The sequence below is a fragment of the Rhinolophus ferrumequinum genome, chromosome 9, assembly GCF_004115265.2.
Source record: "Rhinolophus ferrumequinum isolate MPI-CBG mRhiFer1 chromosome 9, mRhiFer1_v1.p, whole genome shotgun sequence".
NCBI classification, from domain to species: Eukaryota; Metazoa; Chordata; class Mammalia; order Chiroptera; family Rhinolophidae; genus Rhinolophus; species Rhinolophus ferrumequinum.
This window is the reverse complement of record NC_046292.1, coordinates 43,006,337-43,022,293: the sequence shown is the minus strand read 5'-3', so window position 1 is coordinate 43,022,293 and position 15,957 is coordinate 43,006,337. Positions and strand designations below refer to the sequence as shown.

At 40.0% G+C, this 15,957-nt stretch overlaps 1 protein-coding gene across 7 annotated transcripts in view; it reads right to left on the bottom strand.

Moving 5' to 3' along the window:
- Positions 1-15,957, bottom strand: part of FGGY (FGGY carbohydrate kinase domain containing) — a 393,115-nt gene that overhangs the window by 340,244 nt on the left and 36,914 nt on the right. For all 7 annotated transcript variants that reach the window (XM_033115796.1, XM_033115797.1, XM_033115798.1 and 4 more), the window contains one exon: positions 11,002-11,153. In XM_033115796.1, the coding sequence (XP_032971687.1) occupies positions 11,002-11,153 (152 nt within the window). The remainder of the gene's footprint in view (positions 1-11,001; positions 11,154-15,957) is intronic.

Genomic DNA, 15,957 nt, shown 5'->3' with positions numbered 1-15,957 from the left:
TCTATACTGACAAAGTCTTAAAATAAGACCACATATTCAGTCTTGTAATGTTTTTCCTGTAGCATTACAATGTAAACTTTGTTGTTGCCATACAAATATTTGTTATCTATTCAGTACATAAGCCAGAGTGATTTTTTTTTTAAGTCATAAAAGAGATCATGTCACACCCATGCTTAAAATCCATCAACCATTTCCTACTGCTCCTAGAATAAAATCCAAATTCTTGCCCATGGCCTCAAGGGCTGTGCAGAGTCTGGCCCCCTGCCCACTTCTCCAGCCCACCTCCCACTGCTCTCTGCCTTGCTCATACCCTCGAAGCCCTGCTGACCTCCTTGGCTGATCTCACAGGTGCTTTCCTCCCCTTAGTGACTTTGCTGCTCTCTCTTCCTGAAAATCTCATCATTCAGGTCAGAGAAAAGCTCCCAAGAAAGAACACACTAGCCATGCCAAATCTGTTCATCTGTGTTTTTCCTTCACAGCATTTTCCAAAAAATAAAATCACTTTGTGTATGTGTATGTGTGTGTGTGTGTGCGCGCGCGTGAGTGTATGTACACGTATATATGTGTGTGTATTTATGTGTGATCAATAAATACGGTGAATGCTGCTATTGAGGGCCATCCAACAGAAAGGCAGGGATCTTCAAAACAGGAAGCAGCATGTTGAAGCTTAGTAACAGTGAGTGACAAGGTTCACCTTGTTCGGAGCAGTCAGTCAGGTGTGAGCTACGGTTGAGAGAAGGTGTGTTTTAAAGTGTGCTGTAAATCATGGATTACAAACAATGCGTTAACATGAAATGGGCAAATGACTTCATCCTCCATCATGACAATGCTCCATGTCACACATCGCGTCTGGTACCGCAATTTCTGTCAAATAAAAACATTACAGTGTGTCCTCATCCACCTTATTCACCAATCTGGCACTGTGCGACTTCTGGCTCTTCCTCAAAGTTAAAACGACCATGGAAAGGAAAACGTTTTGAATAGATTCAGGACATCGAGGCAGCCACGACAGCACAACTAAAGATACTCACGAAAGAGGACTTCCAGAACAGCTTTAGAAAGTGGCAAGAATGATGGGATAAATGTGTTCGAAGTGAGGGGAGTATTTTGTGGAGAATTAAGGGCAATGTGTCTTTTACTGTAATAATATTTTTTATTTAAATATTCACTGTATTTTTGATCACACCTTGTGTGTGTGTGTGTGTGTGCGCGCATATATATGTACACATCCACACAAATATTTGTCTCCTTATCGATTTTCTGCCTCTCTACCCTAGAATCTAAGTTCCCAGAAGCCTCCCCAGAGCCACTGTTGGTCTTGCTCACCGTGGCATCCCCGGGGCCCAGCACAGTGCCTATCACATAGGAGACAATATTTGTTAATTAAAAAAAGTGAATGCACCACCTCTTGTTCCCACCTCAGATCCACCTGAGCATCACCACTTACAAGTTTCTTTACAGAACTAGCTTATTCAAACACTGCACGAAAAACTCTTCCAGAAGCAGTAGAGTAAAATGTGGTAAGCCCATATTCCGGATTGGAAATGCCAAGGTTGAAATCCCAGCCCTGACATTTATTAGCCTAGTGACCTTGGGCAAGTTGATTAACACCTTTGGGCGTCTTTTATCATCTGTAAAAGGCGATACTTAATTCATAGGGTGGTTGTGAGGATTTTATGAGTTAATATGGATAAAATACTTTGAAAAATGTTAGATATATAATAAGTATTATATTAATATGTACACTTCAGCTACTATTTTCATCTATTTCCTTGTTCTATTCTTATTGCTTAGTTGATCTGTATCTTTCCTTTCCAATCAGACTATGATGCTCTGAGAGCAGGGACCACTTCTGGATTCCTGCAGTAAACTGCACAGGCCCCCATGGGAGGGGGTCTGTGGTATGGCTCTTGGTGTAGGTTTTCTTACATGGTCTGAGACTATGAGTAAGTTGTTTAACTATTTTGAGCTTCAGTTTCCTCATCTGGAAAAAGAGTTATCTACCCCACAAGACAGGTGTAAAGATTAAATAAAATAATCCTTGTGAAATAAAATAATTCTGGGGCTGAAGGCAATGATGAATTATAGGGGAAACAAGTAGAAGGTATTTAGTAAATCAGTGTGCTTTGGAGTTCAGTGCTGGCTGCCTTCTGGTGTCGGTGTTACACATAGAATGTGGATGATTCAAATAAATAAATGACTGAAAATATGTTTTGTACTCTTTCACTGTCTATTTTCTATGATTGCCTCTGACAACTCTATGGTGGTTGTAGATGCTTTCCTTAGCTACTGTGTTTCCCCGAAAATAAGACCTAGCTGGACCATCAGCTCTAATGCATCTTTTGGAGCAAAAATTAATATAAGACTCAGTCTTATTTCAATATAAGACCTGGTCTAATATAATATAATATAATATAATAATATAAGACCCGGTCTTATATTGATTTTTACTCCAAAAGACGCCTCACAGTTGATGGTCCAGCTAGGTCTTATTTTCAGGGAAAGACGGTATTAGTCAAACAGGAAAAACATACAACTCATTACAGGCAGCTCCATGAAATAAGATATTCTAATGTTTAAAATTCTCCCACTTTGATGATAGGATGTTACCAATATGCCCATCATTAGAGAAAAACATGTTTAAACACATGGAAGTGAAAATTAAGCTACTATATCAATATCTACTGTATAAGGCACTTTGCAATATCTCACTAAATTACACTAATTCCACAAGGCTGATATTATCCTCATTTTACAGCTAAGTGCACCGAGACTCAGAGAAGTTGATTTAGTTAGTTGTCTAAATTCCCAAAATTGTAAATGGTGGAGGAAGATTTAAATGCAAGTGTGTTTGGCAACAAACCCTGTACTTTTTTGTTGTTGTTCTCACAGATCTATGTTACATCTCCCCAAGTTTCTCAGCATCTTGTATTATTAGCTCTATTGCTAAGATCTGGTGAATGTGGGTGAATCATATTAAAACTATACAAGGTCTGACAATTATAATAAGTTCACAAACTTATTGCAACTACTTTGTTAACCTTTTTTGATTATCAGAGGGATTATTCATTATGAATTTGTACCAAATGGACAAACAGTTAACCAAGTTTACTATTTGGAAGTGCTAACAAGGCTGCATGAAAAAGTTAAGACAATCTGGACTTTTCGCCAACAATTCATGGCTCTTGCCTCACGACAATGCACCAGCTCACACGGCACTGTCTGTGAGGGAGTTTTTAGCCAGTAAACAAATAACTATATTGGAACACCCTCCCTACTCACCTGATCTGGCCCCCAGTGACTTCTTTCTTTACTCAAAGATAAAGGAAATATTGAAAAAAAGACTTTTTGATGACATTCAGGACATCAAGGGTAATATGACGACAGCTCTGATGGCCATTCCAGAAAAGGAGTTCCCAAATTGCTTTGAAGGGTGGACTAGATGCTGGCATCAGTGCATAGCTTCCCAAGGGGAATACTTCAAAGGTGACCGTAGTGATATTCAGCAATGAAGTATGTAGCACTTTTTCTAGGATGAGTTTGCAAACTTATTTGTCTGACCTCACACACGGAATTTAAAGCTAGAGTAACTAATTAATAAAGACTAGTTTCTACCATATTGCCCTTAAAAAAGAAATGGTGTAAATCAAAGAAAGGAACTGATATTGTTTTTCTTTCATAAAGTTTCAAGATTAGAAGAAACCTAAGGATAAGGAGTAGATGTTACTATAGCATCAAGAGGAATAAAATAATAAGGCCATTAAAGGTCCTAAAAATGAGCTGGGGCAAGCCTTTTATTTTACAGAAGGGACTAAAACAAGGCTTTCCTGACCTCTAGTAGTTTTCTTTTCAATAGTTCCTACTGCAAAGCACTTAGCTGACACCTTCCACAGCGAGCAGGAAGTTATCAAACCACCTCTGGTAGCATCCAAATTCCCAGGTTCCTCCAAAAAAATCCACATATACCAGAAAAGGCACATTAGAACCAATCAGAGAATCATTTACTCACTTTTTCAATATGTTATCTGGGAACAAAAGCAGAGAGGCATGGACTGGGGCGATGGGAGGGGCAGATATATTTCCTAAACCAATCAACAAAACGCTCTGACATTCCAGCCAGCCGGTTCCAACGCTTGGGAATGAACAATGAAAATCTCAAACTTTAAAATGAGTAGCTCTCTGCTCTGCTGACAATGGCAAAAAGAGTAAATGAGTTAAAAGCATTGGAACACCTCCATGCAGCCCCTACAAGCCAGTTAATTATCTTCCATTAACACGGAGCTGTCAGGATTGGCATCGGCCCCTTAACTTTCCTGACCTTCCTCAGTCTGCACCTTGTTATCCTACAATGTTTCATGTTTATAAAGATAGGAGACTCCAGCTGTTCGAGCCTGACAGAACTTCATTTACATTTGGCCTTCATTAAGATGAGAGTCAGAATCATTGAGACCAAATGGAAAAACCAGACTGCTGGGGGTTATGAAAAATTCAAATGGCATTTTTCCTTTTATCTGACAATTCATATTAAGGAGACATATGTCAACTCAAAACACATAAACCTTAAATATAAAGGACATGATTAGAATTCCATATTGTAGGACTAGGACCCAAGAGACTTTGCCCAAGAGCTACGGTGGTCTTCGTCCATCACTTCTGTCTTCCGGGATGTCTGAACTCCAAATTCTGCCCAGCTCCCTCTGACATCTGATTCCATGCTAAGGACAGCAGCACGCACGTGATGGAGAGCAATCCTAGAGTGAGTGTTAAGCTCTGACTCCTCTACCTCGCTCACCCCTCACAGCCAATCAGTCTCAATGTCCAGCTGATATTATTCCCTAAAGATTTCTGGACCAATCTCCTCTCTATCCTTCTGGCCTCATTATTTCTTACCTGGAATACTGCAATAGCCCCTTACTGGGCCACTTTACTCAAAAACTATTTATTGGGTAACAACTAAGTGCCAGGCACTTGATTACAGGTAGGAACTTGGCAGTGAACACAATGGATATGATCTCCATCCTGCTGTGGATTACAATGGTTGGAGGGGGCAAGCATTACATAAATCAACATACAAATTGATATACGATTAACAATTTATGAAAGATACACTGAAGTAAAATTAAGAGTGCAATGACAAGAGACTGCTGATTTATCTGAGGGTCAGGAAAGGCTTTTTAAAGCAAGTGACAATAAAGCTGAGACCTAAAGGATGAGTTAGAATCAGTGGGAGTAGAGAGAAAAATATTCGGGGCAAAAGGCACACCATCACATCATCAAGACCAAAGGTCAGCAAACTTTTTCTCTCATGGTCTAGAGAGTAAATATTGTCAACTTTGCAGGCCATACAGTCTCTGTCTCAATTACTCAGCTCTGTCACTGTAACGCAAAAGCAGCCATAGACCATACATAAATGAATGAGTGTGGCTGTGCTCCAACAAAACTTTATTTATGGCCACTAAAAGTTTAATTTCATAGAATTTTCACAGGTCACAAAATATCCTTCTCCTTTTGATTCTTTTCCAACCATGTGAAAATATAAAACCCATTTTTAACTTCCAAACATCCAAAAAAGACGCAGTAGGCAAGACCTGGCCCGCAGGCTGCAGTTTGGAAAGCACTAGTCAAGACTGAGATGGCAAAGAACTTGGTGTGTTTTGAGGCGCCCTGAGGGGATCCCTGTGGATGGGTTAGAAAGGTGAAAGACACACAGTAAACAGAGAGGAGCAGGCAAACATAACATCACATACCATCTTCTGGGCCACGTTACAAATTTTGGAACCTATGCGAAGAGCCAAGCAAAGGCAACCCAGTGGTGTAATCAGGGAAGAAAACAGTTTTTACTCCCACACACACAGATTCTCACCCCTAATCCAGTCTCCTTGGCCCCGCCAAAAGGATCTATGGCATTCCCTCCCTTGCTGAAAAACCATCAACCAATCTCTGTCACCTTAAACTGAACCCTTAAACTGAGCCCTGGCCTCATTTCCTACCACACTCGGGGAGGCATCCCAGGCGCGTGTCCTAGGACTTAGTTACCTTACCATAAACGAACCATCGACTCTCTCTAGAATATCCTTCCTGCCTTCTCTATTAAGCAAAATCTCCATTCGTATCTTGAGGTTCATCTGAAATAACTCCTCCAGGAAGCAAATTATTTTCTCAGAAAGCTCTTTGCATATTCCTGTATCACTGTGCTGAGCATATCTGCTGACAGCTCTGTGTCCATATTGCTCTCTTCCACCCACTCCCTCCTTACAACCCCACCGCCACTGTCCCCAGGGACCGTGTGCCCCTCAAGGGTAAGACTGAGTCCTCTTTGTGTGCATGTCCCCAATGCCTATCACACTACTGGTTCATGGCAGGACCTCAGTCAAAATGTGGCCAATTCAGGAACGAATAAAGAGTAAACAAATGGCAGCCCAATGAACCCAGCACACCAGAGTCTCACGAATGTGCAGTTGAACTCTATAGAAGCTATCTAACTTCCCAGTGCCTTGGTCTCCCATAGCCCCATTAAAAAGAAGGTACTGATTTGGTGGTTACCAGAGGGTAAGGGGGTTGGGGTGTGGGGGATGAGGGTGAGGGGGATCAAATGTATGGTGATGGAAGGGGAGCTGACTCTGGGTGGTGAACACACAGTGTGATTTATGGATGATGTGATACAGAATTGCACACCTGAAATCTATGTAATTTTACTAACAATTGTCACCCCAATAAATTAAAAAAATAAAATTAAAGTATAAAAAAAAAAGAAAGAAAAAAGGATTTCAAAAACTAAAAAAAAAAAAAAGAAAAAAAAAAAAGAAGGTACTGTTTACTGATTCTCCACAAATGGATGCTTTTCAGGATACAAGGGCAGAGCCTTTAGCATTGAAAGTAGTTTCCTAACTTTGCAGGACAGCAATACAGCAATGCCTGGAAGCTTGTCAGAAACACAAGATTTCAGTCCTACCCGAAGGCTACTAAATCAGGATCTGAAGTTTAATAAAATCTCCAAGTGACTGACTGACACTTTAAAGTTTGATAAGCACTATAACCCAGCCTGGTCAGTCTCTAAGGAGAAGATGCTAATGCTGATTTTAGAAACCGCTTTGGTTTTCCATCAGATTTGTATGGAATCACAAGACCCCGAATAGCTAAGGCAATCCTAAGAAAAAAGAACAAGGCTGGAGGTATCACACTCCCTAACTTTAGCTTGTACTATAATGTGACAATAATCAAAACAGCATGGTATTGGCAGAAAAACAGACACACAGACCAATGGAATAGAATTGAGAACCCAGGAATAAACCCACATAAACATGGGCAGATAACTTTCGACAAAGGAGTCAAAAAACATACAATGGAGAAAAGAAAGCATCTTCAGTAAATGGTACTGGGGAAATTGGAAAGCCACGTGCAAAAGATTGAAACTAGACTGCTATCTGTCACCGTGTACCAAAATTAACTCAAAATGGATCAAAGAGCTAAACATAAGATCTGAAACAATAAACTGCATAGAAGAAAACATAGGTACTAAACTTATGGACCGTGGTTTCAAAGATTATATGAATTTGACCTGAAAGGCAAGGGAAGTAAAAGCTAAAATAAACAAATGGGACTATATCAAACTAAAAAGCTTCTGCACAGCAAAAGAAACCATCAACAAAACTAAGAGGCAACCAACTGAATGGAAGAAGGTATTTGCAAATAATACCTCCGATAAGGGGCTAATATCCAAAATATATAAAGAACTTATACAACTCAACAACAACAAAAAAACAAACAATCCAATTAAAAAACAATGGGCAGAGGACCTAAACACACTTCTCCAAAGAAGACATACAAATGGCCAACAGATATATGAAAAAATGTTCAACTTCACTAGCTATTAGGGAAATGCAAATCAGAACCACAATAAGATATCACCTCACACTGGTTAGAATGGCTATCGTCAACAAGACAAACAATAACAACAAGTGTTGGAGAGGGGGTGGAGAAAAAGGAAACCTCATACACTGTTGGTGGGAATGTATATTGGTACTATGTATATTGGTGCTATGGAAAACACTATGGAAGTTCCTTAAAACATTAAGAATAGAATTACCACATGACCCAGCAATCCCTCTCCTGGGTATCTACCCCAAAAATCTGAAAACATTTATCTGTAAAGATATATGTACCCTGATGTTCACTGCAGCATTATTCATGGTAGCCAAACATGGAAACAACCAAAGTGTCCTTTGATAGATGACTGGATACACAAGAGGTGGTATATATACACAATGGAATACTACTCGGCCATACGAAAAGATGAAATAGGACCATTTGCGACAACACGGATGGATCTTGAGATTATTATGCTAAGTGAAGTAAGTCAGACAGAAAAAGTCAAGAACCATATGACTTCACTCTTACGTGGAATATAAAACTGAAAGCAACAAATGAACAAGACAAACAAAGAAACAAAAACTCATAGACACAGACAACAGTTTAGTGGTTACCAGAGGGTAAGGGGGGTGGGATAGAAGAGGGAAAAGGAGATCAAATATATGGTGACGGAAGGAGAATGGACTCTGGGTGGTGAGCACACAATGTGATAGACAGATGATGTATTATAGAATTGTACATTTGAAACCTATGTAATTTCACTAACCATTGTCACCCCACTAAATTTAATTAATGAAAAGAAAAAAAGGGGAAAAAAAAGAAATAGCTTCAATTTTCAACTTTCAATTATGGCAAAACCAAAGGGATTCTCAGCAAGGATTCCTATGCACGCTTACCAAAAAATAAAACTAAATTTAAATTTTTTTTTCTAATTTTTCAAATGGATTTAAGGCTCAATCTTCAGGTAGTTACATACACAATGAGGCAATGTTTACAGCCTTACTCAAAAAATTCTGAAATGGAACTGATTGGACGAACGGACGGATGGATGGATGGATGGATGGATGGATAGTCTTACCTCACAATCAGTGCCATGCAATCTAGAACTTTATTTTCTATGGCCTTTATTTAGTGCATTTTGATCTCAAGTACACAATGGTAAGTATTCTGAGAGGTTTATACGGAACGTATATTTAGATCTCCTGGATTTACAGACCAGAGCTGGCCACAAAGCGTGTGTTCAATAAAGCCCTGATGGTGCACCAGTGACCACCCGCGTGATCCTCCTCATGTAACTCAGCACAGCTCTTCCTTACCTGTGGCCAAGAAGGGTGATATATCCCACCTATTCTCTTGCACCACTTCTACGCTGGCTTGAGAAACACCGCTGCCCTCCTCCCTGGTTCCTACCCTATATGGCACCCACTACAGTGTGACATGATTAGATGAGCTGGCTTTGGAGTCCAGGAGACATGGTTTTAACACTGGCTCTCCCATTTGTTTGACAAAGCCATTTAACCCTCTCAGTCTCAGTCTCCCATGCTCTCTACCAGGCAGAGCCTATTTGGATTAAATCAATTAATACCCATAGAATACACAGCAGAGTGTGGGGCAGTGAGGACCAGTTCTGTATTATGATTTGTACTTCAGCACGGATGGAAAAAGTAAGGTCTGGGATAAGAATTGCTTTGCTGAAAGTCACACAATGTGATGTTAATAGAGACAAAATCAGAATCCTGAAACCTCCAACTCCTAAGATAACCTGTGTTTTCAAACTCTTAGCAACTATAGAAGCCTTTCCGCAAATTAAAACTCACAAATATACAAACTATACAAAACAAATAACAAGCCAAACCTGCTACAATTATTGATGCCCTTTTCGCTTATCTCCCTTCTGCTCCATAGTAGCAATCCAGGGACATCTTCTCAGCACCCTTAAACTCCCCCACCCCCATACACATTTGGAGTAATTGAAAACACAGCCTACCTGAAACCTCAGAGCCAGTAAATGAATCATACCAGGTCTTACTCATTAGATGGAATCTCTCCTCACCAGACCACCTAGGGGTTTTCAAGCACCCAAGGTTCCCAGAGGACTTGAACTTTCTCACACATCCATCTCTAATAGGAACCATTAAACTGACATCACCACTCTCCACACTTCATAAAGGATCACAACATCTGGAAATGGGAACCACCTGCAAGTGCTTTGACCAGCGATCACCAAATCACTCAAGGACATGGAAGCTCAAGTTCAGGCAAGATGAGAAAGGAATACCCTAAAATGCCACCAAGGCCCGAGATTAATCATCTGGGGCTAAAAGTGTATAGAGAAAGAAGGTTCTGGTCAGAAGATTTGGAATTCAATCCCAGCTCTGTCATTTTCTAATTCACCTCTCTGAACTTCAGTAGAGTACTGGATATTAGCAGAATCAATTTCATAGTCAACCAGTCTTAGGTTCAAATCCTGGCTCTGTCACATACTTATTGTGTCATTTTTGGATGGGTTGGTTAATCTCTATTACCTTTAGTTTTCTTGCCTACAAAACACAACCAAAAAATAGAAATTCTGCTTCATAGGGTTGCTGTTAGGATTCAAAGAGGTATTCTGTCAAATACGTATCACAATGCCTTGCATGAGTTAAGCATATAAAAACAGGAATGATTTAACTGCAACATAATCAATAAAATAGGATCGACCTTCCTCACAGAGTTGCTAGGAAAAATCAAACATCACAGACTTCAGCAGGATGCCTGGTACAGACAAATCCACAACACATGGAATCCTCTACTGTTACAGTTAACCCTTGAACAATACAGGTTTGAACTCCACGGTTCCATGTATACGTGGAATTTTCCAATAAATAACACACAGTACTGTAACTGTGTTTTCTCTTCCTTATGATTTTCTTAAGATTTTCTTCTCTCTAGTTACTTCATTGTAAGAATACATACAACATGAAAAATATGTGTTAATCCACTGTATATGTTATTGGTAAGGCCTCCCGTCAACAGTAGACTGTTAAATTTGGGGGGAGTCAAAAGTTATACACTTGTGTGGGATGCCAGCACCCCTAACCCCAGCGTTGTTCAAGAGGTATTAGCATCCTCTCCTCATCCCTATGCACTCACCTCTTTTAGCCACAGAAGCTTCGGGGCCTGCATTTCCACAGACATCACGCCCCCCACGTACTGCAGGACACTGTGCTTGGTTTCGTTGATCCTGTGGACCTGACTGACTGCTCGGTGGTCCAGCCACATGATGATGTTTCGATGGGAATCTCCTAGCAGGAACAAGACACATGTGCATTATTATCCTTCTACTTCAAGGGCAATTATGGATTCCCAAGGGCAAAGAGCTACATACACAACTTCTGTAATTTCCCCCATCAGCAATGAACAACTGAAAGGACCACCACCAAGGCTGATTTGAACACTTTACCCAAACCTTGGATTTCCCTTCAAGAGATGTGTTCTTTGAATATAGCCTCAGGGTTAAATATCTATAATAAAACCAGTCAAGATCTTCCAATTACTTATATCATCATTCATTCGTTCTCAACTCATCCCTTCCTTTCCTATCCCTTCTGTTCTAGAAAAAAATTTTCTGGGTAAATATTCAGGAAAAAGAGTCTATGAAATAAGCCTAAAACAGTACGTTGGCTTTTTAAGATCTATCTCCTTTAAATATGGACAAATATTTCAACAGTATAATATATTTAACAAAGTACATCTACACAATGGCTTTTTATCTGTTTATATTCCCACTTCTTCTAGACACGTTAATTAAAATCAGTTCATTTAGGTTTTTCCCCCTCTCTCTCGGTTACTTTGTTTGGTGGAGTGGGAAGCACATGAGTTTTGGAATCACGCAGACACAATGGAGAATACTGACTCTTTCAGTTATAAGCAGAGATATACTGAAAAAGTTATTAAACTTTTCTTAGCCTCAGTGTCTTCATCTACAAAATGGGGATAACAATACCTAATAGCATATAGGATCAATAGTATGCATAAAGGATATGGCAAGTCCCTATCACATAGTAGGCCTTCAGGAGTAGTAAATCACAAGGAGGAGAATTTAAAAGCAACTGGAGAAGGAGCACGGGCACCGTCATATCCTCCCTCTACAACCTGCCACCCACACAGCACCTGACTGTCCCTTTGTCCCTTCCCCAGCCTGTTATCCATCACTTTCTGATGAGCAAGACACTACTCCTGCCAGCCCTCTGCTCGCTCAGATGGCAAAAGGCAGAGAAAAACAATGAATTACCTGGGAGATGATAGTAAGGAAAGATCAAAGGGGACCCAACCGTAACTGAGCCAGGCACTTTTACACATTATTTTATTGAATGACAAAATAATTGCAACAATTATACAACTTTGCTAATAGCAAATGTGTATAAAGCTCTGTGTGTCTGTGTGTATCCCAAGTCCTGTGATAAGTATTTTACACACATCATCTCACTTAATTCTCAAAACAATCCTCCGATCTAGGTCACTTTCAATGACAAACTGACTCTGAGGCTGAAGACTGCCTAAGATCACAGAGCTGGGGAAAGCATGAAGAGGGCTTTGAAAACAGATCTGTGCAGAGAACAGATAAATAAAGTGATAAAAGGAATAAACTAGAGCTACACATATCAACATGAGTAATGATACCAGCTGGGAGATTTTTAAACACAATATACATTGTTTGTTATTGTGGGTACACACATATGTGGTAAAAGCACAGAAACAACATGTTTGTGAACACCAACTATAGCAGAACGGTCACCTGCTGGGCAGAGGGGGAACGGGAGGGGGAGAAGAAATAGGCTAAAGCTTCAGGCAATTCTTTCTTTCAAAAACAAAGACACGTGAGTAAACATGGCAAAATTTCATGCTTATCCTTAGTAGTGGAATACATAGGAAGCTGTTATTTTATCTTCCATATGTTTAAAAAACAATTTTTTAAACTTAAAAAAAAAAGTCAACCTATGAAAATATCTAAATTAGGTCATCATCATCATAAGAAAACCAGGACTCAGTCACTGGTTTGCCTGCCTGGAGAGATTTCAGGTCCCACAAAAGCTCCTCAGAAAATAGTAATTCTCTGAAAATAAGAGAAAGTATATAAAGCCTTCCCATAGGCACACCTCAGATTTGTTTTTAATAGTTGAATGATTCTACTCTATAATAGAATTGCTTAAAGCTCTGGTTCTCAACTCCAGTTGCATATTTGAAACCCTGGACAGCTGTAAAAATACTAATGTCCATGTCCCATTCCAGAACTCTCACTGAATCGGAATGTGGGTGTGTGCCCACACACACGTGCTCACACATACATATACACGTGTATGTAGGTGTGTGGGTTTGGGGGAGAACATTATCAGTTTTGCTTCTTAAATATTGTATTGACTATATCTGCAGCTGCTTCAAGACAAATGCACCTGTTGCTAAACTGCCAACTGTAAAGACAGACCAAAATGTAGTGAGAACAACACAATGAGAAGTATACAGAATCAAGTATTCTATCACATTTATAATTATCAATTATTTTAATTTTAGACAAGAACTGGAAAATTAATCTTTTTTTTTTTTCAGTTCCTGTAGAAAACCACAAATAAATGAATCCACTGAAAGTGCATTCAATCTTTTATTGAGCATCTACTATATGCCAGGCACAGTGCTGGGATAGCAAGAAGAATGTCCCTGCCCGTATGAAGCATGTGGTTGGATGGAAAAACAATTCTATATAGTATGTTAACTGCCAGAATAGAAATACCAAGAGGAGGAGGACGGAGAAGGTATTGGTTAACTGAGCCTGAAGCTGCACAGAGAGCTTCCAAGACGCAGAAACACTATAATTTAGTTCTAAAAATGACTGGCCATTGGTTAGCCAGGTGAAAGAGTGAGGAAGGAGGTGCTACACAACTGAGATAGCATGTGAAACAAATGGAGTACAGACCCGAGGAAATGTCATATTGTAAGAGAATGGGACGCAAGTTAGTAGAGCAAAGTTTGGACTATACAGGCAGTTTACTTAAGGGCAGATTATTTATCCATGTATGCATTCAATTAGTATTTTGAACACTTACTTCATAGGAGGTGTTCCAGGCATACTTGAGGGGGGAAAAAATTGCTATGAATTAGCAAAAACCACCTAAAGAGGAGGTTTCTGTTGCAGAGCAGCCTAGGTAGCAACTCCTTCTCCAGCCCCACGTGATCATCCTTGGTTCCTCCCCCTCCCAAGAGCTTCTATGGCTGGGATGACCCAACCCGAGGTATTCTCTGAGCTTGGTGGGATGCAGAGGTAGGAAGCACGCCGCAGTGGTACTGCTCCAACCCAGGGGCTGTTCTGATCTTCAAAGAAAGAAAGATCAAAACAAGAAAGGCCTAACAATGAGACTATTTTATCATACAGAAATGATCAATATGCTTAAGCTACAGTACCTACTGTGTTTTCCTGAAAATAAGACCAAGTCTTATATTAATTTTTGCTCCAAAAGACACCTTAGGGCTTATGTTCAGGGGATGTCATCCTGAAAAATCATGCTAGGGCTTATTTTCCGGATATACGGTAAATTACTTGGATTTGGGGTGTTTCTGTTGTTTTGTTTTGTTTTGTTTTTCTTTCATTTTTTGGTTAACATCTAAAGATGGTAACAGTTTTGTGCATTTTACAGGTTTGGTTTAATGGTGACGGTTAATTTCCTGACTCCACTTCCTGCTCCTCATGATTGTTTTAGTTAACCAATCAAGAGTTGGCCACAGCCACGTAAGTAGCTGCAATCATTTAAAGAACCTTGAAACCACCTTTTAAAATTCTAATTTCATTTTCTAGCACAGGATAATCCATGTCAGAGAAAAATCTAACCTTAATAGAACCCGTTGAAAGGCAAGAAACTGGTGAGGGGCACCTGCAGCTGGATGCATTTGATGAATAGGTACATCTTAACCTTTTAGGTGGAATAAAATTATTTCAACACTTATAATTAGGGTTGCAACCTCGCCACCCTTTTAACAGAAGGCCTGTTAACAGCAGGCAATTCTACCTACAATGATAAAAAGAATGGAATCCAGAGAGGGCACGGATCTAAGCAGGTTGAACAAGGAACCACTGCCACTTCAGTATTCTTCTTCCTGATATTTTCACTGTCCGTTCATCGGTGCCTAGCAATTCTTCACATACTAGAATTACCACGGAAACTCTGTTTTAAACGCAGATGCCCTACCCTAACTCGAAGCCAAATGAATACAAATGAATTGGTCATTTTAAAAGATCCCCAGTTGATTCTAATGTACAGCCAGAGTTTTGTTTTTTTTGTTTTTGTTTTAATGTATTTTTACTATATTAGAAGGTATAGAGTCCTTGGAACTTAGGGCTTTTAACATCTAAAATGTCACCCAAAATGAGAATTCCTCCGACAGCATCCCTAACAGACTGTCACCTGACCGCTACTTAAAGAAAGCCAATTAAGGAAGTGCTGACAGTCTCCCAACATGGCCAGCTCCGCGGCTGCACACATCTCCTAACTGGAGAGAGCCTGCCGCTGCTGAGCTGAGCTCTGCTGGCTCAGCCCCATCCTTTGGTCTCTTTTAGAACAATACCAACTGAGCCAGTAAATAATCACTAAGAACAAGGACCATTCATATTCATCTTTGAAGCCCCAACATTTAATAACAGGGCTTGGCACACAGTCGGTGCTAATAAATACAGCAAGAAAGGGGGAAAGTGTGTGTCTGTGTGTGTGTGTGCGCGCGCACGCGTGTAAAAGAAGGTTATCATTACTCCTATGCTCTAACCACGCATCCATGTGCATTTTTTTTCGGCACATGTAATTTATAAACATCACTATTCTATGCCTTAGGTCCATAGAAGTGAGCAGGACACATCCTCTTAACTTGAGAACTTCATAATTAGATATGGAAAAAATGTTTCTGAGCAGTCAGATGTCAGGCTCTCACTTAATTCTCACAGCAAAGCTACTGTTTCATTATTCCAATTCTTTCAGAGGAGAAAACTACACCATGCAGAGGTTCAGGGACTCGCTGACGGTGTCACACAGCTCAGCAGGAGCAAAACAGAGATCTGGAATGTGCCTG